The following is a 24,371-nucleotide window of genomic DNA, read 5'->3' on the forward strand; positions in this document are numbered from 1 at the left end:
TGCCCTAGAGCGCACCGCCATTCGCTGAAGATGGGGTTAGCCCAGCTCAAGGGCGGCGAGCTTACAGTGTGGAGCCGCGCTTTGCGGCATGACCGCACAGGCATGTGGGATGGTGCTGAGAGCAGAGCTCCACACAGAGGGGTGGCACGGGGTACTCAGCATCCCGCACACTACAGGACCAGACACTCAGGGAACAGGGCTGTGCCTGAGGATAGGGCTGGGCGCGTTGGTCCTAATTCACAGAAGTGTTTTATAAGGTTATAGGTGAAAGGATCGAATCCAAAGGATCGAAATGCAATAGTTTTGAGTCAAAAGGACCGGAACAAAAGGGTTGAATTATTTATTTATTTATTTATTTTTTGGGGGGGCCCCCTGAACCCCTGTTTTTGGTATAGGGGGGTCCCCCTCCAAACCCCTGTTTTTGGTATAAAAACTGCTTTTTTTCCCTCAATGGAAACCAAAAAAAATACATTTAAAAAAAGATATTCCAACTTTATTTTTCGGTCCTTTTGACTCTCAACTATTGTATTAGATCCTTTCGTTTTCGATCCTTTGACTGGACACCGTTTTATAATGGCACACCCCATTGGAAAACGTTCTGTGAATCAGGGCCACAGTGTGCTGGGTTATGCTCCAGATTGAATCCACTCACCCAAGGTGCATCTGAGTTCTAGGCGGCCCGCAGAGAGGGAAACTGGGTGCATGGGCCGAAGGCACAGTGAAGCAGAACACCCTAACCTGGGCCCTCCCTTCCTGCACTGGTAGCCGGGTTGTCATAGTAATGGTAAGTGCTTGGAGGTGCTAGACGGCCTGAGGCTTCTCCCGGCCACTGTTGAGGTCAGCACAGAACATGCTGCTGTACGATCTGTAGCCTTGTGCACCATTATCCCACTGCCCTGCAGAGAATGCAATAAAGGTTGTGAGAGTTGCAGCCAGGTGCATTGTGGTCATTCTTTGACTGACAACAGCCAGGATACCGATGACAAGTCCATAATCAATAACCCGCCAGCAAGTGCAAGAGCAAAGACGACATTGAGTTGCCTGAGTAGACGATGCGTGGATCAATCCCTCCGTCAGTGGAATCACTCATGCCATGGCCTCAAGAGGAGAAGATAGTCTACACCCAAGTAGAAGCACTAGGGTACACAAGCTTTCCTGGAGGTTGGACAAGGTCAGTGGTTATCAATGCAGTAGGGAATGTTTGCAGGTCTCCCCACAAATGAACTACTAAAAGATGATACAAAGCATTAAGAACAGGTTCAACGACAAACTCGACATTGCGAAACCCACACACTCAGACGTCACACGAGACTGTGATGCCACATGAACGGAAGGACGATGTCGTAGCGGCACTCCAAAGACTAACACCATCATGGGAATGTATAGAAACTCCAATGGAAATCGTAGAAAGACTTAGTGGTGGTATTTGCACTAACACGAAGACTCAAGCGAAACTGCAGTCAACCGAAGACCCCATGCTAGAAGATGCTCTGGACATTGAATGTTCGTCAGAAGATTCAACCAAACAACCTTAAGAAACAGAAGAAAATCCCTCAACCCGCACAGTGACATGGTGCCATGAAGAGCCACAAACATATGCATGCCAACCATGACAGCAGAAGCCCACAAACCAAAGAGCAACACTCATGAGCATGCTTCCACCGCAACTGTGTATCATACATGGCCAGTGAGAGAAGACCACCCGCCGGGATTGGAAGACGTGCACCATGTGGAGACGACAAACACTTTCCAAAGGTTTGCAGGTCCAGAACTTCCAAACATGTAGCAACAGAGAACCAACTAAGAGTGTTCATGTCAGTGCTGGCTCATAGGGTCTTGGGCTCTCAGTACAAGCTAATGGAATCCAAAAGAGCAATAAACTGCACTGCGACGTCGCCAACGATGGCTAGCACATGCACATACCCCCTGACCCATGGCCAGAATTCTCCATCCTACCCTTCACCGTCAAGATCGAAAAGCGAACCATCAGCCAGGAGCTGATGGTGGAGCAAGTGTGACGGTGCTGCGATATAAGTGCCTCTGAATTTAAAAACAGGTCTGTAGTGCGCCTGTGTCGAAGAAAGGCACCCCAATCCTGGGGTGTCATGAACAGAGGAGTTGCAAGCTGAAACTTCCCCTATGCAGAGAGAATTTACTCATAGAATTGCAAACAAGCACCTGTGTACACATAACACAGTCCATCCCAGGAACAGCGTGCATGAAAGTGTACAATGGCACCATACCAGTCAAACAGAAGGTGTGCCCAGTTCTAGCCTGGGCCCGCCTGGCTTTGATAGAACTCTTAACCAAACTCACCAAAGAAGGAAACAAAGAACCAGTAGAAGCCAGGGAATGGCTCACCTCAATGGTTGTGACCAAAGAACGAGAAGTTGTGATTATGCATTGATCTGCGTTGTCTCAACAGACATCACAATGGGCAATAACCATATTCTGGCTATCTCACAACTGGTGTCGATGTTGAAAAAAGCCACTTTCTCATGCAGTGTGACATGCATAATACTCACCACCAAATAGGACTATATGAGCAGTCACAATTGCTAATTGCATTCATCACCCTGTGGGGTGTGATGCTACCCTCATTCCATTGCCTCTCTCTTCCAGCACACTGTGGACCTCATACTCGGAGGCAAGAACGCAAAGTATTTTCAGGTGTCAAGTGCCATGCGCAGGGCTACAAGGGACATTCCTAATAATGCTATGGAGGAAGTGCTTGAGGGGCTGCGGAAGGTGGGCAGAAGGCAGAACTTAGTCTACACAGTATCTAGCAAAGGGATTAAAACAAGCTCTGACCCTCTTAGAAGGTACACTAAAAAGAATCCTAATTCTGAAAATCAAGAAGACCTGAGATCTCAATGCCACGTTCGAATTTCTATCTAAAACGTCTCTGGAAAAACAGACCTGCTCCAGAGGCTGTTGAGACAGGACAGCTGTTTGCATGATACACAGACGCATGAGGAGTGATGAGATGAAACTGACATGGCTTGACCCTGCCCTCACTCTCTACATCTCCATAGATGCAAGTGTCTATATCATAAGTACCATGTTAATGCAGCAATGGAAAGGCACAACACATGTCGTGGCATTGGCCTCCAAAACATTGCCAGCACAGGAAATAACTACTCTGTGACCATCAAGCCCGTGGTCGACATGCTCAGGCTTGTTGGCACAAAGTCGATGACCCAAAAACTCGTCAAACTTGCTCACAAATGACAAGAGTTACTGCGTTTCTTGGACCACATTCTCGACAATCAGAACAGCTAAGCCTTCTGATAAAACTCTCAAACACAAAACACATTCCTTGAATAGGAATGTGTGGCAATGTTAGTAGTCATGCGGCTGGACACTTAATCATTGGCGGCTGGTCAGTTAATCATTGCCTTCATATTACATTACAGCTCAATACATCCTTGGGCATTTACAGAGGATGGCTTAGCCTTCAACAATGACAAGATGATTCCCCCTACAGGCATTAGTCTATTAGACCTACCCTCATTTGCAAGATGCACAAAGGTGAACAAGGGGTAGACATTGCAGTCCACAATTGTGATGAGTGCTGCCATGGTGATACAAGGCTCATCACCCCTAGGCTTCGCAACAAAATGTAGAGTGGCCGAAGGGGCATACAACAAACTCTACTTCATTGGGTCCTTGGACAATATTGATAACAAGCACAAATATGGAATTATTTTGCTGGATTAGCTACCCAAATGGTCTGAGTTACACTGTGTTTGGTGTATTACCACTAACCGCATGAGCACAACTTTGCAAGAGATTTTTTTAAGAGGAAATGCTACCCTTGAGAACTCGTCACAATGAAGTCCAGGTGTACCCCATGAAATGGTGAGCTATTTAAGAAACAGCAAGATAGAACTCAGTAGAGCAGCGCTGTACCACCCCCAGGACAACGGGCAGGTCGATAGAGTGAATTGCTTTGTGATTGATGGCTAGGACACAATCTAGAGGTAGTAACTGAACATAAACTCATGCCCAACACTCAGACAGTGAACGTCCATTCCAACTGGTGGGAGGACACAGAACACACTCCAGCTTCATATCTTTTATCGGCTTCTTGCCATTTATGGGGACATGGATGCCAAAATACAAAACAGTAGCCACCATGTAAAGAAACATCAGAAAAGGAGGAATACGAGGCACAACAAGCAGTGCAGGCATTCACAGTACAACCTGTAGGTGAAGTAAATCTCAATCACCCTGCAAAAGAGTAAACTACAATCTAAATATAATCAGGTAATATTAGTGACGAGAACAACCATAAGCCGTGTGCACACTGATCATGGTTGCACATGGAATAGGCAGTGCGTGGCCTTGTACAACACCAACCAGAACTGTAGCATTGGAACAAGAGGAAAACTTGGAGGATATGTGTTTTAAATTAGGTTGATTTCTCAGTGCACGTGTGCACGTACACACACACTTGTTACTCAAACTAATTAGGTTTGTGGCCAAGAAAAGGTAAAAGAACAACTTCTCTTTTTTCTGTTTCAGAGGAAAAGGCATTACTGGAGGCTGGATAGCAAGTGCTTGATATTATTTCAGAATGACACCAGCAGCAAATATTATAAGGTAGGTCCGAAACCTGAGCACCTCTGACCTCCTGTTTCAATATGCACCGACGTGCCTGCACCCTTTGCCTCCACCCCCCTATTCCTCCATGTCTCATGTACCAATGTGCAGAGGGGACAGCTGCACCCTCTGCCCCATGGACCGCATGCTACCACTGTACTTCATCAGACATGAGCCATGGAGACGCATGCAGACGGTGACATTGCACATTAGATATGAAGCCCTGAGGAAGCAACAGTATACCCCGAAACACCTGCTGACTTACATTTGTACAAAGAAACAAACAAGTTAAATTTAAGAAAAGAATGCATTAGCACTTTGCTTTCCAAAAAAAGTTGCTTAGTCATTGAAATATTGGTGGAATTGACATATCCGGCCAATATAAGCAGAATATGAAGAGCTGAATTCTTTGCTTGGGGGTGGGGGGGGGGGTAAATATGTTTCATACACGTGGCAATAGCAGATAGCGCTAGAGTGCAGTTATTCACACTAAATTGCTTTCCTGTGTCTCATAAAGGCCAGCCTGGTAGTGGAATTACTTTGCCTCCTGTTACTACTCTTCCCGACTAACCGGTCCCTCGATATAGCTCAGGTTTTCTCTAAGGACCAGGTCACTTATAGACATGCTACTTTTCTTCTGGTCCTACCTCATCTGCTTCCAATGCCTCAGGCTGAGGTTGCAAGGATTTCTTTTCATATGGTAGGCACCCCTCCCTGTCCTGCCCGCTCTCGGTATACCCTGGTGTGGTAAGGTAAGTGCCATGTTGTAAAGTTGTATCATCCATTCGTTTTGCGTGTGACTTACTGCTTATGAGTAAGTTCTCCGAAACAAAGCCACAGCGATGGATCCAGTAACCCTGGAAACAGCCATTGTCAAAGCCAACAGCTTTCACTTTTCAAGTTCCCCAGTCATATATTTTAAACAATATTACAATGGTCTACACATCATCCAATGCAATTAACACCATGTTGCTGTTAGTCATTTCATGTTCTATACAAAATGAAACGAGGAAAGCTAACTACTCTGATGTAGGGCTCTGCTGGAAAGCCGTATTGCTTTAAAATCAATTGGCTGCAGGTGCACTTGTTTAAGACGTTTGTATCACACCTGGAGCTGTTTTAAGTGACAGGAAAATGATTTTTCATGCAGAAATGACTGTTTTTAATCACCTTATTTTGACAAAGATCTGATGTGGGCTGGCTTAGTAGCTGCAAATCATGTATTACCTTTCAGACAGCTTTGTTCGCAGGCAAAAATAGTTATTTTAAATCACCTTACTGTGGCATTGATTTAGATAACAGTCATGCCACCTGTCATGCTATTGGCATAGATATGTTTACCTCCACAAATGCCAGGGACAAGTACCAAGCCCACATGTACTTGCTCCAGAAATCGTTTTTTCTCAAACAGGGGGCAAGCACTATCTCAAGGAGTCAAAGCTAGAAATGTCTGTGTAGGGCCATTCTCGTAAAACAAGGCCTTCTCTAAATGCCATGATAAAATAACCCCGTGAATAATCTACCAAATAAAACTGACCTCTAAACGAACCCTATCGTAACTATGCAACTCCTGGGGCCGGGGTCTACAACCTTTGGGTCTCAAGATGTTGTGAACTACAACCTCCATGATTGAATTCCATTGACTAGGCTGGCTAGGACTGATGGGAGTTGTAGTCTAAAACTGCTCTCTACTGGTGGAACACTGATACAAGAGTTATGTTTTCTATATCAGCCCAATGGAGGGTTCCTGAAATAAAGCTTTTCTCCAGGACTGCACTCTTGTTATGTTATGTTATGGTATGTTACTTGGCATTTATATAGCGCTCTATATATCATTAGTATGACTTCAAAGCGATGGTAGGTTGAACGCCCTCGGGAACTGTAGTTCTGGTCAGTAGAAAGAGATAGTGTCATAGGGTTCGTGGGGGCACCAGATATGTGTGCAGCTGATGTAATTGCCGGGTGGTAGCTGCGTCCTAGCATTAGGTGTGGTGCTGAAGATGTCAGTTGTATGTGTGCAGTCCGGTGGGTGGACACCCAGACTGGGCTCTGGCTGCACTAGGCCTGAAAGGGTGATGAGGTGTTAGTGGGATCGTATTTGTATGTGAACAGCTAGGCCGAATTAATTAGGGGTATAGCTGTGTTCTAGTTGAATGATGGTGTATAGTAGAGAGTAAGCGTAGTGATGTGATGTGATGGTTATCTTTAAAGCACCTGAGTCCAGGCACGTGAACAGGATGGCAGGGAACAGAGCGACACACAGACACAGAGACAGGGGGCTGGGCTTACAGCGACAGGAGGGGGGATACAGATATAGAGCAACAGCATGGGGAACAGGAAAAAGAATCCATCTATGTAACTGCACAACAGCGCCATAACTGCATTTTCTAAAACAGCTGCTTACCTGCACAAAAAGTTCAATAACTACACGTGCAAAAAAAGCTTTATAACGCCATATTTTTACAACCACGTTGAACAGTGACACACTTTAATAAAATACAGCTTTATATAGGTACAATTTATAAAACATTTTCATAACAGAAGACTGTAATAATACAAAAGCTTCATACCTACAGACGTTTATAAAAACCTTTCTATCTCCACGCTTCTGCAAAAACAGCTCCATAGAACTCCATGAATTAACATTTGTATTAAATACACCTCCGTCGCTGTACATGTTACATGTTTAATAAAAAGCTTTTTTTTAAAAAAAAAGTTTATTTATCCAATTTTCCCAAAAAAGTTTAACAAATTCAACAAGTAAAAGCATATGTAAACAGAAACACAAGCAAATGCACTTGCAGGCCATAGCACAACAAGACAACGATGAACCTGCTGCGTAACTGGCGATCTGGTCAGAAGAGGTCCATGGAAGGTTTGACTCTTACTAGGGGCATCAAGAAACATCCACTCAACCTTACCAGCCCGGCCCCCGGCCAGCTCCCACCCTCAGCATTGGAACAGTGGAAGAATAAATTGCAGCTGTGGTTTAACCGAACAAAGAGGATACCTGTCCCAAAACTCACAGAAAGGAAGCCAACCCCCAATGTGGCTAGCCAGACGACCATGAGTGCTGGTGCAGAACCTTCCCGACCAGGCTATTTCCCACATTTTGCACCACCAGATATGTATTTGTGGGCCCTCCGTCGATTTCCAGCACCTGACCAATGTAATCCGGGCCATCCATAATAGTTGGCTGATCAATGACGCCATGTACTCACACATGGCATAGACAGAATCTACCGTCTCATCCAACAAAACCACCAAGGGGCCCATTGGCAACTGCAACCCAGTTATATCCTTTATCAAAGCCAGAACTTCCTTCCAGAATACTTCTGCCCTCCCACAGGTCTACTGTAGGTGTAAAACGCCACCCTCCAATGCTCAATCTCTCCAGCACACAGGAGAAATTCAACCATTGATCTCATTCAGACGGGAAGGGCACATGTTACGCCGAAACATGACTTTATCCACATTCTCTTTGTTCATCACACATCGGGACGCTTCAGCAGCCCGTGCCCAGATTTTTCCCCAGGAGTCATCAGAAATCGGCTGTCCCAAATCTCTCTCCCACTGTGACATGTAGGAAAGCCACGACACCGGGATTGATATGTCCAATATTGTATACAATCTAGTTATCTATTTTTGTCAGCCACCCCATCATGCTGCGAGCTCCAATGCAGGGGGATCCCATGTTCCAGCCCTGCACGGCGTGCCTCTAGCTGCCCAATGCCTTAATTGGTAATACCTAAACCGCTCAGACTCAGAGACCACAAACTCAACTCTACACTCCTCAAATGTCAACGGAGTGTCCCGGTGATGTAGCTGCCTCAGTCCATTAAGTCCTCCCCCACGCCAAGCTCCAAAGGTGGACTCCCCACGCCTGAGGTAAAATCCTGATTACCAAAGACAGGCGACAGTGTGCCCAGACCCCCAAGAACCCTCCAAAGCCTAATAGCCTTATCCCAGTAAAACAGTGATGCCAACGAGGAGGGAAGGAAAGTCCCAGTAGAAGCCCGAAGAGGTTGTGCAGAGAACATTTGCTCAATATCCACCAATGGCCCCCATCTGCATCCCACCACCACTCCAAGAGGTGTGATAAATTGGCTGCCATGACACAACGGTAAAGAACCAGAAGACCCAAGCCTCTGCCATATTTTTCAGCATGCGTGTCTGTCTAGCCACCCGCTGCTTACGATCCAACCACAAATATGGCATCATCTTCTGGTGAAGGGATTGAATGGCGGCGCTCGGGATCAGGATCTTCAGAGCAGTCACAGAATACAAAAGTTCCGGGAACAACATTTATTTTGACGGCTGTGATCCTACCCATCCTGGAGATTGCCTAGTTTCCCCACCATAACAAGTCCTAAAACCGATCTTTAAGCAAGGAGGAGATATAAGCCTGGTTCAAGCTTAACCCTCAGAAAGTCTAATTGAACATCACTCCAAGTATAGGGAAACTTGCTGAATCCTGACCATTTCATCCAGGGACTGCAAGACACTTAGTCCCTTGGATTTGCTCGGATTCACAAGAAAGCCTGAGGCTTGTTAAACTGGTCTTGTTCCAACATCAACGCCGACAGTGACGAGTGAGTATGCAACATCATCATCAAAACATCGTCCACATGCAAGGCAACTTTATGGTTCATCCGTTCTATCTGGATACCCCTAACTCCCGGGTTGTTTCTAATTCGGGTGCCCAGGGTCTCCATTATGAGGGCAAAGATGAGGGGGGTATAGGGCACCCCTGTTGGGTGCCTCTAGAGATTGTTATATAATGAGAGTAAAACCCATTAAGGTATATCCTTGTTTTCAGGAATTTGTAACAAGCCAAGACTCTGTCAATAAATGTGGGGCCAACCCCAAACTTCTGGAGCTTTGTCTGAATAAAGCCCCAATCCACACAGTCAAAGGTTTTATTGGCTTCAAGTGCCAGTACTGTCAATGGTATTCTCCGACGACGTCCTGCCTCCACAACAGTTAGAGCTCGCACAATGTTGTCATGCACACTGCAACCCACAATACATCCTTTTTGATCCCAGTCAATCAAAGAAGGTAGATCCCATCAGCCGAGAGGCCAATACTTTAGAATAGATCTTAGTGTCTGTGTTGAGGAGGGAAATTGGGTGATAGGAATCACACAACGTATCATCTTTGCCTGTTTTTAAAATCAAGGACAACAAAGTTTCACCCATCATGTCCAACACGATCCCCGAGTGCAAAAAGGAATTAAAAAGTACTGTCAAGGGAGCTAACAAATGGGACTTAAAGGTGTTCAAGAAAAATGTAGTGACTCTATCAGTGCCCGGGGCCTCCTCATTAAGGAGTGAACTGATAACTTCATCCATTTCCTACGCTGTGATAGGGAGCTCCAACTGATCACAGTGCGCCTGTGAACGCCCCGTGAAGGTCAATGGACGCGAGATAAGAATCCTACTCACCCAAGGCCAGATTCTCAGAGGCCATCATGTGCTTGTTGAATGCCGAAAACACCTAGAGTTTCATGTTTTCTGTGAACAGTAAGGTTCCAGAGGAGTCCCTAATACCCGCAACATGGTTTATGGATCTCAACTTCCTTAATTTGTACGCAAACAGCATATTGGCCTTATTACCGTGTACATAGTAATACTGCTTTGTGAGCAGTAGCAACGTGGAGGTGTTAGTCACCATCAATGCCTCCAAACTAGATCTAGCCAAACTCAATTCACTGTAGTAGCTTTGAGAAACTGACTGGGCATGCTTCTTAGATCTGAAGTAGGTCATGGACCAACTGATCAACTCCCCCCTTAAAATGGCCTGTGACCAATGGCCGTTGCAGTTTCTTTATGAAGAACCGGTTCTTGAAGAACTGGATCACAAAGCTTCCATTCACGTTTTGGTGTAGAACGGTCCGTACTAATACGCAGCTCAGCTGAGACTATGGAGTGATCCGAGAATGACCTTGGACCAACGTCCAATCCCGGCGCAAAAGGAACTAAGGAACCCGAGAACAGAAATAAGACTATCCGTGAAGAGCCCCTTTGTAAATGCAAGTAGTGAGTATATTCTCTATCCGTTCCATGAAGAAACCCCCAAACATCAATCACGCCGAGTTCCTGGAGGGCCCTCATAAAAGCAAGGGAGTTACTATAATCCAAAACGGAGGGCAGCAGTGTCTTCTCAATCTTGGGGTTCAGAAGCCCTGAGCAAATGCTGCAAGAATCAGGAGGAGTGCCACTAAGACACCACGCTGATTATCATTCGGAAAGTACAGTGAGGCCAGCGTAACAGTAAGACCCAACAAAGTTCCCTTCAGCTGGATGTACCACCCTCGATGCTCCCTCAGAACACATAGTTTAACATAAGGAAGGCCTCTCGCTATTAAAATCACAGTCTCAAATCTTTTTGATCCAGTCGAGGCAAAATATTGCGCCTGATGGGTCCTACACGCCAACCTGTGTTCATACTGTGACAACAAATGAGTTTCTTGAATCATAGCTATGCCTACTTCCGTCCCTTGAAGCTTTCTCAGTAATGACCTCCTCGAGATCAGGGAGTTAAAACCCTGAACATTCAGGGTCACTAGCTTATAATTTCCACAGCCGACATTCCAGCGCAGAGGGCAGAGAGCAAAGTTCACAACAAGTTGCCTCTCGCTGATCGAAAAAGTTCCCCCCTTCTGTACAAATCCCGCCACCAGAATACAGAGCTGTTGCAAAAGACATACACCCTGCATAACTTTGAAAAACCCTGAAAACAAATCAAAACACAATCCCCAAACAACCCAAACCCCCCCAACAAATCCCCATGCCCAGTCCCCATTCACAACCAACCAAACCCGCCGTTTGCTCCCGCCGACTCCAGTTACGGGTGTGGGAAGGGCTCCATCTGCAAGTGCCCCACTCCCATTCATAAGCGCAATCATCCTCCCCACCCCCAATTATAAGTGGTCATGAGTCACATCCCCTAAAAGACAGAGGAGAAGAAACAATAGTTCACAGCTTTAGACTGTCTGACCCATTCACTCCCCATGAAACAGAACCAGAAAAACCAATCTCAGGGACCCGTCACACAGAGAGGGTAGCCCCTGTGCCTGCCCCATTCAGCTTTCTGCGTCTCCGAAATGTTGTGACCTTAGTCCAAGCCCCCCCCCCCCCCCCCCCCCGGTCAGGACGGACGATCCAGTAGGCAATGAGAGCCTGGAAGTAGGGTTCATAAGTGACATAGCTTTCTGTATTAGTTTGCAATTAAGTTCACATATCACCACAGAGGGAAAGCCCCGCCGATAGCGAATGTCCTTCTCTCTCAACCAAGATGTACATTCCCAGACGGCCCTCCTCTTCACCAGCGTCAGCGGTTCAAGTTCCTGCAGCAAGAGCAGTTTCCATCCCCTGAAAATGGTTTCCTGACTTGCCCTGGCCATGACTGTGATGTCCTCTTCCACACAGTGATAGTGGACTCTGGTGAACACACCGGGGAGCCACGTGTTATGCAGCTGGGTGGTGGAATACAGGTGGGACTCCAGCTGCTCCACCTGGGATGTTAGCTGGGATACCTCATATGAAGCTTCAGACGTGGTGTTTTCCAGGTCATCAATGAGGCCTCTGTCGAGCTCACTCGTTTATCAATGGAATCCACTTGTTGTGGAGATCTCCCAACACCTCCGGTATTTCCTTCTTAAGGTCTGACATGATTTTTAGGAGGTCGGACTGTGTGGCAGGCGTCGAGGCACCCTTCTCCGCCTCTGAGCACGGGTAGACCTGGGCTTCCACCTGTGGTTCTGCTCTCATGGACTTGTCCTGGTTCTGCATCAGCGACAGGCCAGCTCCAATAGCGCAAAACCAAGCAAAAGACGTACCCCGTCAGGGCTAACCGCTCCTCCTCAGTGACCGGGTCGCCAGGCGCTGCGATGCTCGCGAGCCCCCATCAGCAACTTAGGGGTCACAAGCCAGAGCATAAATGCATGCAGGTCCCACCCACCACTGTGCATCCATCAGGTAACTAAGGGGTTAGGGGACCACCTCTGTGAAGGACAGGATTAATAGGAGGGGCACACTGCAAACTCCCCAATGTATGCTATGTCTGTATCCACAAGGAGGGAGTCATTGACCTCCCAATCTCGCTACTGATGTCAACGGTCTGTTGCTGCCCCCCTAGGGACGCTGGACAGGGGGGGGGGGTGCAGCGCTCCTCACAAAGGGCCGACTAGAAGGGAGCCCCAACCTCCTATGTGGAGCACGATGCTGGGCACCATCTTGGATCGGCCCGGGAGGCTCGGGCCGGATATCCGGCCGGAGCGCCCCGGCCCTGTTGCCTCCGCTGCTAATGGTGATGCCCGCCACCACATAGGACTTCCAGGGTGCTCCAGTGCCATTGTTCACCAAATCTGGTGGGTGTGGATCGGTTGCGGGCCCCACATTGCCTGAGGTCCCACAGAGCTCACATGGAGCCTCTCCAATGCTGTGCTCATCCTGGCCACGCCCCTGCAGTTGCACACTTTAATAAAATAAAATAAATACGTGTTTATAACAATACTTCTTTAACTGAACACTTTCACAAAACATCTCTGTAGACACACGTTTATAAAAAAAATCTCTATCCAGGAATCTTCACGGATATTCAGATTAGTTCTGAGTAGGAGCGCGCTGCACACTTGCGTCCACTAAAATATGTATAATTTCTTAAACCTTTAAACATGAAACATAAAACGCCATTGCTACTTACTTTAGTGAGCTAGAACTGTAAGTACATTCTTGATAAAAACAGCTCCATAACTGCACACTTCCTAAAACAGCTGCAATAACCGCACACTTTATAAAACAGCTCGATCACCGCAAATTTCCAAAAACAGCCCCATAATCGCACACTTCCTAAAACAGCTCAAATACTGCATACTTCATAAAACAGCTTCAATAACCGTACACTTCATAAAACAGCTCCATAACCGCACACTTCCTAAAACAGCTGCAATAACCACACACTTCATAAAACAGCTCGATCACTGCACACTTCATAAAACAGCTCCGTAACTGCACACTTTCATCGAGCAAGTCCCCAAGTGACATGCCACTTGGGGAATTGCCCCTCGTGGAAGATTTCTGCAGTAAGTCTTTCTCTGCGAGGAACACATGCTAGGCATTTGGGGGCAACACTTTTCAGTATGTCAGGCTCTCATTTAGTTCAGGTGGGCAGTCGAAGCACTGCTCCCGCCCTTGCTGGGAACTCGTTGGTTTAGGAAACAAGGCACATGTTCGATTGTCAATGAAGAAGGGAAGCCTGTTAGCGGAGGGTCACTATCCCCAGCGACAATGACCCTCCCGAGGTCTATGAGGCTATGAGCACATAGCGGTTATAGCAGGAAATGGTCTGGGATTTCGGAGCTAAATTTAAAATGTTACTTTAATAGTGAGTAAAGAAAATAGAAAAACTGAGTTCGTAAATTAAACGGATTTGTATTTTGTAGCATAGGACGAGTGGTCTCATCATATTTGCATAGACATGCATCATAGCCCAGCAGTTAAGGGGTTAAATAAGAAGGCTGTCTTCATAATTTCAGCATGTTAATTGCACACTTGGTTCAACAGGTGTGGGCTTGACATAAGCATGTGTTAGGTGTCACGTTAAAGTAAATGGCTCCTCTGTAAGAGAGTGAAAGCATGTTCCCGTGGTGTAGCTTAATCTTTAGTTTCTTAACTATGACGTTGATTGGCTGAGTGGAGAGTAATGACGATCTTCATGTGCTAATACTATTACAGTAGTGTTTTCAGAGTGCCTTGGTAAGCAGAAGTTACAATTACGAATTATTCGACACAATTGTGTTACATCACCAGAGTGGCACTAGGTGTATCCTTCTTTCAATACCTTCAAATTCAGAAAGTCATTCCTTGGCGTTGAGAGGTCATGGGACTGGTTTTAAAGCCCAGATCTGACGGTTTTGAAGTGTTGCTTTCTAATGTTTGGGTTTTTTGCTTCTTTTCCTTTCAGGAAATTCCTCTCTCTGAAATTCTGAATCTGGAACCAGCCAAGAACATGACCTTGCAGCCCGCAGGCACCAACCCGCACTGCTTTGAGATCACCACTGCCAGCATGGTCTACTACATCGGCGAGAATCCGCTGAATGCCCCCAGCACGCCGCCCTGTAATAATGTCATCACCAGTGGCGCGGGCCTAGAGGTGGCCCGCATGTGGGAGAGGGCCATACAGCATGCACTGATGCCCGTGAACCCCAAAGGACTCACGTCAGGATCAGCGCATGGCCATCACAGTGAGTCTTCATGGCCTGGTGGTGGTTGTGTTCAAGCAGGGGGTGTGGCAGCAGGAAAGATGAAGGTCTAATATTTCTCGTCTCATTTCGTCTCGGGAGGATAGCTCAGCGGCAAGGTGCTCGCCTTGGAAACAAGATGACACAGAGCAACACAGGGCCAATCCTCGGGTCCACACTTAGCAACCTCTGGGTATTAAGTGCGTTATAAATAACCTATCATATCATATTTATGTTTGAAAAAACGAAATGCAACTCTAAACCCAACCACTATGTGGCAGAATTAGGCACATCATGTATTTCTAAAACAGGTATCAAGAGACCGAACTACTGTTACCATTCATTAATAATTTCCATGTGGTGGGGGCCCTGGTGATCTCACATTAGATTTTGTAGTCGTGTATGGCCCAGTACCATGAAAGTGTTAGTGCACTGTGTATGGGGGCTGAAGGGGTCAGGTTGCGCTTCACGCCTAGTAGAGAACATATTGGTGACCGTTTTCCCTTATGTCACTGGACAGGTTCTGAAATTCGTATCGAGGTAAGCAGAGTGACCCGGGGTTGAGACTCAATGCTGGAAGAAAAATCTCACAGTGGAAAAAACCTCCAGCAGGCACCCGCCAGCACGTGCCACGAGCCACAAAATAAGAGCAAGTAACCACTGAAGCATTGGCAAGCCTGGCAGCAAAGAACAGGAAGAGCCGGGACTTGCCTTGCCTCTGTCTTCCTCTTGCTGATGGTTTAAATCTTTCGTTGCTGTATTTGGACACCGGGGCTGAACCTCATAACCAACATTCCTTGGGCTGAATGTTCAGTCATCAGTGATGGTTTATTTCTTGACCTGTGATGTCTTGCCACAGTAGGGTTGGTGCCACATGGTCAGTGTTGTGATAGGCCACGGGTAGCGGTATAAAAGGTCTGCAGAAATGGCAGCGGGTTTCTTGAACAGTAGTCTTTGGCAGAACGTCCTGGTCTTCTTCGCGAGATGTTCTGCTGTTCTTGTGATGAGGGGGGCTCCAGACACTAGCCGTAGGGCTTCGCTTACCACTCGCTGAAGAGTCACGCAGTGCCCTTCCGAGCAGGTGCTCCACACTTGGGAGGCATATATCAGAGGGCGTCTGATAATTGATTTGGAAATGTTGAGTTTGAACCTTGTCCTGGATGGAGTAATTGTAATTGGTTATTTATAACGGGCTTAATATGCAGAGGTTTCTAAGCACGGACCCGGGGATCGAACCGCACTGCTGCATGTCATTTTACTTCCAAGCCGAGCATGTTGCCCCTGAGCTATCCTCCCGAGTGTGTGCAGTGCTGCAAGCTTGCCAGGTGCTTTCTGCTGTGTACTTTCAATGTAGCCCCTCAAGTTGAGCTTGCCTTCTAGGGTAATGCTTAAGTAGTGGCTGCTGCTCTCCCGCTTGATAGTCTCTCCGTTGCGGCTGATGACTGGGTGCTCCTTGGTGTGCTTCCTGGTAAGCAGTTGTCTTCCTGGTGTTCAGTGCTCTCTGCCAGTCGCTGTATCAGGTCGAGAGCTTGTCCAAGGATGCAGGGAGGTTCTTCACCACTTCCTTTTCCCCCCACAGTCTGTACGATGATTGACATGCCATCTGCATGCCGTGCTAGGTCTGTTTTGCCGAGATCCATGGGAATGTCCTTTGTGAAGATATTAAAGAGTAACGGTCCAAAGCCTGATCCCCGTGGCACTCCTGCTCGGATAGGGTGTGTTGTTGACAGCTCAGCTTGCGAGGCCAGGTGAAAGGAGCGATCGTCCAAGTAGCTTGAAATCAAGTTCATCAAGTTGCTCCATGGTTACCCTTTGTGTGCAGCAGTCCTTTTTGCCATACTCGATCAAAGGCTTTGGCCAAATCTAAGAAAACAGTTCCAATACATGTACCTTTCTTCCTGCTGGTAGCCCTTTGTATGCTACTCTAAGTCACCTGACAGGAAAGACGTGTGCACCCTCCATGATGGCTTGGGAAAATCCCATGTCATCATCATTCAAGCAAGGCAACTCTATTAACACAGAAGCCATCTTGAAATGGTAAACACATCTACTTCTAAGTCAAGGACAAGATCCCACCTCGCCCACTTTGAGGTATACTCAACACGTAAGTGTGTGCAGTGTTCTTGGTGTGGCACGAGGCCCTATCTGGTGATGAAGGAAGTCAGCCTCGACCTTTTTCCACGTTTGCTTTCTACTCCTTGTTCGTGAGTGTGTCGGTGGTTATGAGTCCTTTGTCGCTTTCCCACCAAGCGCTGCAGCGTTCCATGTGGTTTCCCTGTTTGCTGTCCCTTCCAGGCCACCATAAGTGTTTGCAGAGCTTTTTTTGTGTGAGGTTGTGCCCTCAATGTACTTGATGTGTGGGCGAATGAGTCTGAGTCTCACTTGTCCTTCCATGGTTTGACTCTTAGAAGGAGCTTCCCGTTTCCTTATAGTTTATCCCCCACTTTCTGGAAAGGATGTGGGCCTGGTGGAAGGTAGACCTGCTTGTCTGTTTTTCCACCTGCTCATGTCCCCATTGGAGAAATGATACTCCTGCATTTTTCATGCAAGCTGGCCTAACTTGCATGTCTGGTTCCCTGCATTTTTCACGCAAGCTGGCCTAACTTGGATGACTGGTTCCCTGCATTTTTCATGCAAGCTGGCCTAACTTGCATGTCTGGTTCCCTGCATTTTTCATGCAAGCTGGCCTAACTTGGATGACTGGTTCCCTGCATTTTTGATGAAAGCAGGCCCAACTTGGATGCCTGGTTCCCTGCATTTTTGATGCAATCTGGCCTAACTTGCATGTCTGGTTCCCTGCATTTTTCATGCAAGCTGGCCTAACTTGGATGCCTGGTTCCCTGTATTGTTGATGCACGCTGGCCTAACTTGCATGTCTGGTTCCCTGCATTTTTCATGCAAGCTGGCCTAACTTGGATGCCTGGGTCCCTGCATTTTTGATGCACGCTGGCCTAACTTGGATGCCTGGTTCCGTGCATTTTTGATGCAATCTGCCCTAACTTGGATGCCTGGTTCCCTGCATTTTTGATGCACGCTGGCCTAACTTGGATGCCTTGTACCCTGCATTTTTATGCAAGCTGGCCTAAATTGGATACCTGGTTCTCTGCATTTTTGATGCACGCTGGCCTAACTTGGATGCCTGGTTCCCTGCATTTTTGATGCAATCTGGCCTAACTTGGATGCCTGGTTCCCTGCATTTTTGATGCAAATTGGCCTAACTTGGATGCCTGGTTCCCTGCATTTTTCATGAAAGCTGGCCTAACTTGGATGCCTGGTTCCCTGCATTTTTGATGCACGCTGGCCTAACTTGCATGTTTGGTTTCCTGCATTTTTCATGCAAGCTGGCCTAACTTGGATGCCTGGTTCCCTGCATTTTTGATGCACGCTGGCCTAACTTGGATGCCTGGTTCCCTGCATTTTTGATGCAATCTGGCCTAACTTGGATGACTGGTTCCCTGAATTTTTGATGCACGCTTGCCTAACTTGGATGCCTGGTTCCCTGCATTTTTGATGCAATCTGGCCTAACTTGGATGCCTGGTTCCCTGCATTTTTGATGCAATCTGGCCCAACTTGGATGCCTGGTTCCCTGCATTTTTGATGCAATCTGGCCTAACTTGAATGCCTGGTTCCCTGCATTTTTGATGCAATCTGGCCTAACTTGGATGCCTGGTTCCCTGCATTTTTGATGCAATCTGGCCTAACTTGAATGCCTAATTCCTTGTATGTTTGATGCAAGCTGGGCTAACTTGGATGTTTGTGGCCAATTTACGCCCACAACCCACTTGTAGTCAGTCTGACGTCTGAAATGCCATCCCCATAGGTAGGTCCAGAAGCGAGCAGTGGACGTGTACAGGCTACCATCTCCTGAATAGTGGCTTTCTGTCTAAACCAGGGCAGTGAGGATAGCTCAGTGGCAGCCTGTTTTCTTTGAAGCAAGACAACACAGAGCAACACCGGTTCGAATCCCGGTCCAGCGCTGTGAGACTGGTCTCCCGTATTAAAGCATGTTACAAACAATGAATTAATTAATGAATTCTTTTAATTCATTCATTAATATAGTGACTCTCTATCTGAGCCAGGGACATAGTGTCCCTCTGTCTATGCCAGGGGAACAGCGACTCTCTATCTAAGCCAAGAACATAGTGTCCATCACTCTATGCCAGGGGCATGGTGACTCTCTATCTGAGACAGGGACATAGTGTGCATCTGTCTATGCCAGTGGCACAGCGACTCTCTATCTGAGCCAGGAACACAGTGTCCATCTGTCTATGCCAGGGGCACAGCGACTCTCTATCTGAGCCAGGGACACAGTGTCCATCTGTCTATGCCAGGGGCACAGCAACTCTCTATCTGAGCCAGGGAAACAGTGTCCCTCTGTGTAAGCCAGGGGCACAGCGACTTTCTATCTGAGCCAGGGACACAGTGTCCCTCTGTGTAAGCCAGGGGCACAGCGACTCTCTATCTGAGCCAGGGACACAGTGTCCCTCTGTGTAAGCCAGGGGCACAGCGACTCTCTATCTGAGCCAGGGACAGTGTCCCTCTGTGTAAGCCACGGGCACAGCGACTCTCTAGCTGAGCCGGGGACATAGTGTCCCTCTGTGTAAGCCACGGGCACAGTGACTCTCTAGCTGAGCCGGGGACATAGTGTCCCTCTGTGTAAGCCACGGGCACAGTGACTCTCTAGCTGAGCCGGGGACATAGTGTCCATCTGTCTATGCCAGGGGCACAGTGACTCTCTATCTGAGCCAGGAACATAGTGTCCATCTGTCTATGCCAGGGGCACAGCGACTCTCTATCTGAGCCGGGGACATAGTGTCCCTCTGTGTAAGCCACGGGCACAGTGACTCTCTAGCTGAGCCAGGAACATAGTGTCCATCTGTCTATGCCAGGGGCAAAGTGACTCTCTATCTGAGCCAGGAACATAGTGTCCATCTGTCTATGCCAGGGGCACAGTGACTCTCTATCTGAGCCAGGAACATAGTGTCCATCTGTCTATGCCAAGGGCACAGCGACTCTCTATCTGAACCGGGGACATAGTGTCCCTCTGTGTAAGCCACGGGCACAGTGACTCTCTATCTGAGCCAGGAACATAGTGTCCATCTGTCTATGCCAGGGGCACAGCGACTCTCTATGTGAGTCGGGGACATAGTGTCCCTCTGTGTAAGCCACGGGCACAGTGACTCTCTAGCTGAGCTAGAGACATAGTGTCCGTCTGTGTAAGCCACGGGCACAGTGACTCTCTAGCTGAGCCGGGGACATAGTGTCCATCTGTCTATGCCAGGGGCACAGTGACTCTCTATCTGAGCCAGGAACATAGTGTCCATCTGTCTATGCCAGGGGCACAGCGACTCTCTATCTGAGTCGGGGACATAGTGTCCCTCTGTGTAAGCCACGGGCACAGTGACTCTCTAGCTGAGCTGGGGACATAGTGCCCTTCTCTGTAAGCCACGGGCACAGTGACCCTCTAGCTGAGCCGGGGACATAGTGTCCATCTGTCTATGCCAGGGGCACAGTGACTCTCTATCTGAGCCAGGAACATAGTGTCCATCTGTCTATGCCAGGGGCACAGTGACTCTCTATCTGAGCCAGGAACATAGTGTCCATCTGTCTATGCCAAGGGCACAGCGACTCTCTATCTGAACCGGGGACAAAGTGTCCCTCTGTGTAAGCCACAGGCACAGTGACTCTCTAGCTGAACCAGGAACATAGTGTCCATCTGTCTATGCCAGGGGCACAGTGACTCTCTATCTGTGCCAGGAACATAGTGTCCATCTGTCTATGCCAGGGGCACAGCGACTCTCTATGTGAGTCGGGGACATAGTGTCCCTCTGTGTAAGCCACGGGCACAGTGACTCTCTAGCTGAGCTGGGGACATAGTGTCCGTCTGTGTAAGCCACGGGCACAGTGACTCTCTAGCTGAGCCGGGGACATAGTGTCCATCTGTCTATGCCAGGGGCACAGTGACTCTCTATCTGAGCCAGGAACATAGTGTCCATCTGTCTATGCCAGGGGCACAGCGACTCTCTATCTGGGTCGGGGACATAGTGTCCCTCTGTGTAAGCCATGGGCACAGTGACTCTCTAGCTGAGCTGGGGACATAGTGCCCGTCTCTGTAAGCCACGGGCACAGTGACTCTCTAGCTGAGCCGGGGACATAGTGTCCATCTGTCTATGCCAGGGGCACAGTGACTCTCTATCTGAGCCAGGAACATAGTGTCCATCTGTCTATGCCAGGGGCACAGCGACTCTCTATCTGAGCCAGGAACATAGTGTCCATCTCTCTATGCCAGGGGCACATCGACTCTCTATCTGAGCCGGGGACATAGTGTCCGTCTGTGTAAGCCACGGGCACAGTGACTCTCTAGCTGAGCTAGGAACATAGTGTCCATCTGTCTATGCCAGGGGCGCAGTGACTCTCTAGCTGAGCCAGGAACATAGTGTCCATCTGTCTATGCCAGGGGCACAGTGACTCTCTAGCTGAGCCGGGGCCATAGTGTCCCTCTGTGTAAGCCACGGGCACAGTGACTCTCTAGCTGAGCCGGGGACATAGTGTCCCTCTGTGTAAGCCAGGGGCACAGCGACTCTCTATCTGAGCCAGGGACAGTGTCCCTCTGTGTAAGCCACGGGCACAGCGACTCTCTATCTGGGACAGGGACATGTGTCCATCTGTCTATGCCAGGGGCACAGTGACTCTCTAGCTGAGCTTGGGACATAGTGTCCCTCTGTGTAAGCCACGGGCACAGTGACTCTCTAGCTGAGCCGGGGACATAGTGTCCCTCTGTGTAAGCCACGGGCAAAGTGACTCTCTAGCTGAGCCGGGGACATAGTGTCCCTCTGTGTAAGCCACGGGCACAGTGACTCTCTAGCTGAGCCGGGGACATAGTGTCCATCTGTCTATGCCAGGGGCACAGTGACTCTCTTTCTGAGCCAGGAACATAGTGTCCATCTGTCTATGCCAGGGGCACAGCGACTCTCTATCTGAGCCGGGGACATAGTGTCCCTCTGTGTAAGCCACGGGCACAGTGACTCTCTAGCTGAGCCAGGAACATAGTGTCCATCTGTCTATGCCAGGGGCAAAGTGACTCTCTATCTGAGCCAGGAACATAGTGTCCATCTGTCTATGCCAGGGGCAAGTGACTCTCTATCTGAGCCAGGAACATAGTGTCCATCTGTCTATGCCAAGGGCACAGCGACTCTCTATCTGAACCGGGGACATAGTGTCCCTCTGTGTAAGCCACGGGCACAGTGACTCTCTAGCTGAACCAGGAACATAGTGTCCATCTGTCTATGCCAGGGGCACAGTGACTCTCTATCTGAGCCAGGAACATAGTGTCCATCTGTCTATGCCAGGGGCACAGCGACTCTCTATGTGAGTCGGGGACATAGTGTCCCTCTGTGTAAGCCACGGGCACAGTGACTCTCTAGCTGAGCTGGGGACATAGTGTCCATCTGTGTAAGCCACGGGCACAGTGACTCTCTAGCTGAGCCGGGGACATAGTGTCCATCTGTCTATGCCAGGGGCACAGTGACTCTCTATCTGAGCCAGGAACATAGTGTCCATCTGTCTATGCCAGGGGCACAGCGACTCTCTATCTGAGTCGGGGACATAGTGTCCCTCTGTGTAAGCCACGGGCACAGTGACTCTCTAGCTGAGCTGGGGACATAGTGCCCGTCTCTGTAAGCCACGGGCACAGTGACTCTCTAGCTGAGCCGGGGACATAGTGTCCATCTGTCTATGCCAGGGGCACAGTGACTCTCTATCTGAGCCAGGAACATAGTGTCCATCTGTCTATGCCAGGGGCACAGTGACTCTCTATCTGAGCCAGGAACATAGTGTCCATCTGTCTATGCCAAGGGCACAGCGACTCTCTATCTGAACCGGGGACATAGTGTCCCTCTGTGTAAGCCACGGGCACAGTGACTCTCTAGCTGAACCAGGAACATAGTGTCCATCTGTCTATGCCAGGGGCACAGTGACTCTCTATCTGAGCCAGGAACATAGTGTCCATCTGTCTATGCCAGGGGCACAGCGACTCTCTATGTGAGTCGGGGACATAGTGTCCCTCTGTGTAAGCCACGGGCACAGTGACTCTCTAGCTGAGCTGGGGACATAGTGTCCGTCTGTGTAAGCCACGGGCACTGTGACTCTCTAGCTGAGCCGGGGACATAGTGTCCATCTGTCTATGCCAGGGGCACAGTGACTCTCTATCTGAGCCAGGAACATAGTGTCCATCTGTCTATGCCAGGGGCACAGCGACTCTCTATCTGAGTCGGGGACATAGTGTCCCTCTGTGTAAGCCACGGGCACAGTGACTCTCTAGCTGAGCTGGGGACATAGTGCCCGTCTCTGTAAGCCACGGGCACAGTGACTCTCTAGCTGAGCCGGGGACATAGTGTCCATCTGTCTATGCCAGGGGCACAGTGACTCTCTATCTGAGCCAGGAACATAGTGTCCATCTGTCTATGCCAGGGGCACAGCGACTCTCTATCTGAGCCAGGAACATAGTGTCCATCTGTCTATGCCAGGGGCACAGCGACTCTCTATCTGAGCCGGGGACATAGTGTCCGTCTGTGTAAGCCACGGGCACAGTGACTCTCTAGCTGATCCGGGGACATAGTGTCCCTCTGTGTAAGCCACGGGCACAGTGACTCTCTAGCTGAGCCGGGGACATAGTGTCCCTCTGTGTAAGCCACGGGCACAGTGACTCTCTAGCTGAGCCGGGGACATAGTGTCCATCTGTCTATGCCAGGGGCACAGTGACTCTCTTTCTGAGCCAGGAACATAGTGTCCATCTGTCTATGCCAGGGGCACAGCGACTCTCTATCTGAGCCGGGGACATAGTGTCCCTCTGTGTAAGCCACGGGCACAGTGACTCTCTAGCTGAGCCAGGAACATAGTGTCCATCTGTCTATGCCAGGGGCAAAGTGACTCTCTATCTGAGCCAGGAACATAGTGTCCATCTGTCTATGCCAGGGGCACAGTGACTCTCTATCTGAGCCAGGAACATAGTGTCCATCTGTCTATGCCAAGGGCACAGCGACTCTCTATCTGAACCGGGGACATAGTGTCCCTCTGTGTAAGCCACGGGCACAGTGACTCTCTAGCTGAACCAGGAACATAGTGTCCATCTGTCTATGCCAGGGGCACAGTGACTCTCTATCCGAGCCAGGAACATAGTGTCCATCTGTCTATGCCAGGGGCACAGCGACTCTCTATGTGAGTCGGGGACATAGTGTCCCTCTGTGTAAGCCACGGGCACAGTGACTCTCTAGCTGAGCTGGGGACATAGTGTCCATCTGTGTAAGCCACGGGCACAGTGACTCTCTAGCTGAGCCGGGGACATAGTGTCCATCTGTCTATGCCAGGGGCACAGTGACTCTCTATCTGAGCCAGGAACATAGTGTCCATCTGTCTATGCCAGGGGCACAGCGACTCTCTATCTGAGTCGGGGACATAGTGTCCCTCTGTGTAAGCCACGGGCACAGTGACTCTCTAGCTGAGCTGGGGACATAGTGCCCGTCT

At 48.8% G+C, this 24,371-nt stretch overlaps 1 protein-coding gene across 4 annotated transcripts in view; it reads left to right on the plus strand.

Annotated features, from left to right (window-relative positions):
- PRKD1 (protein kinase D1) overlaps positions 1-24,371 on the plus strand; it is a 1,050,331-nt gene that overhangs the window by 893,659 nt on the left and 132,301 nt on the right. For all 4 annotated transcript variants that reach the window (XM_069638504.1, XM_069638505.1, XM_069638506.1 and 1 more), the window contains 2 exons: positions 4,528-4,605; positions 14,572-14,851. In XM_069638504.1, the coding sequence (XP_069494605.1) occupies positions 4,528-4,605; positions 14,572-14,851 (358 nt within the window). The remainder of the gene's footprint in view (positions 1-4,527; positions 4,606-14,571; positions 14,852-24,371) is intronic.

Source organism: Ambystoma mexicanum, chromosome 14 (genome assembly GCF_040938575.1).
Source record: "Ambystoma mexicanum isolate Mex_15411 chromosome 14, UKY_AmexF1_1, whole genome shotgun sequence".
In the NCBI taxonomy this organism is placed as follows: Eukaryota; Metazoa; Chordata; class Amphibia; order Caudata; family Ambystomatidae; genus Ambystoma; species Ambystoma mexicanum.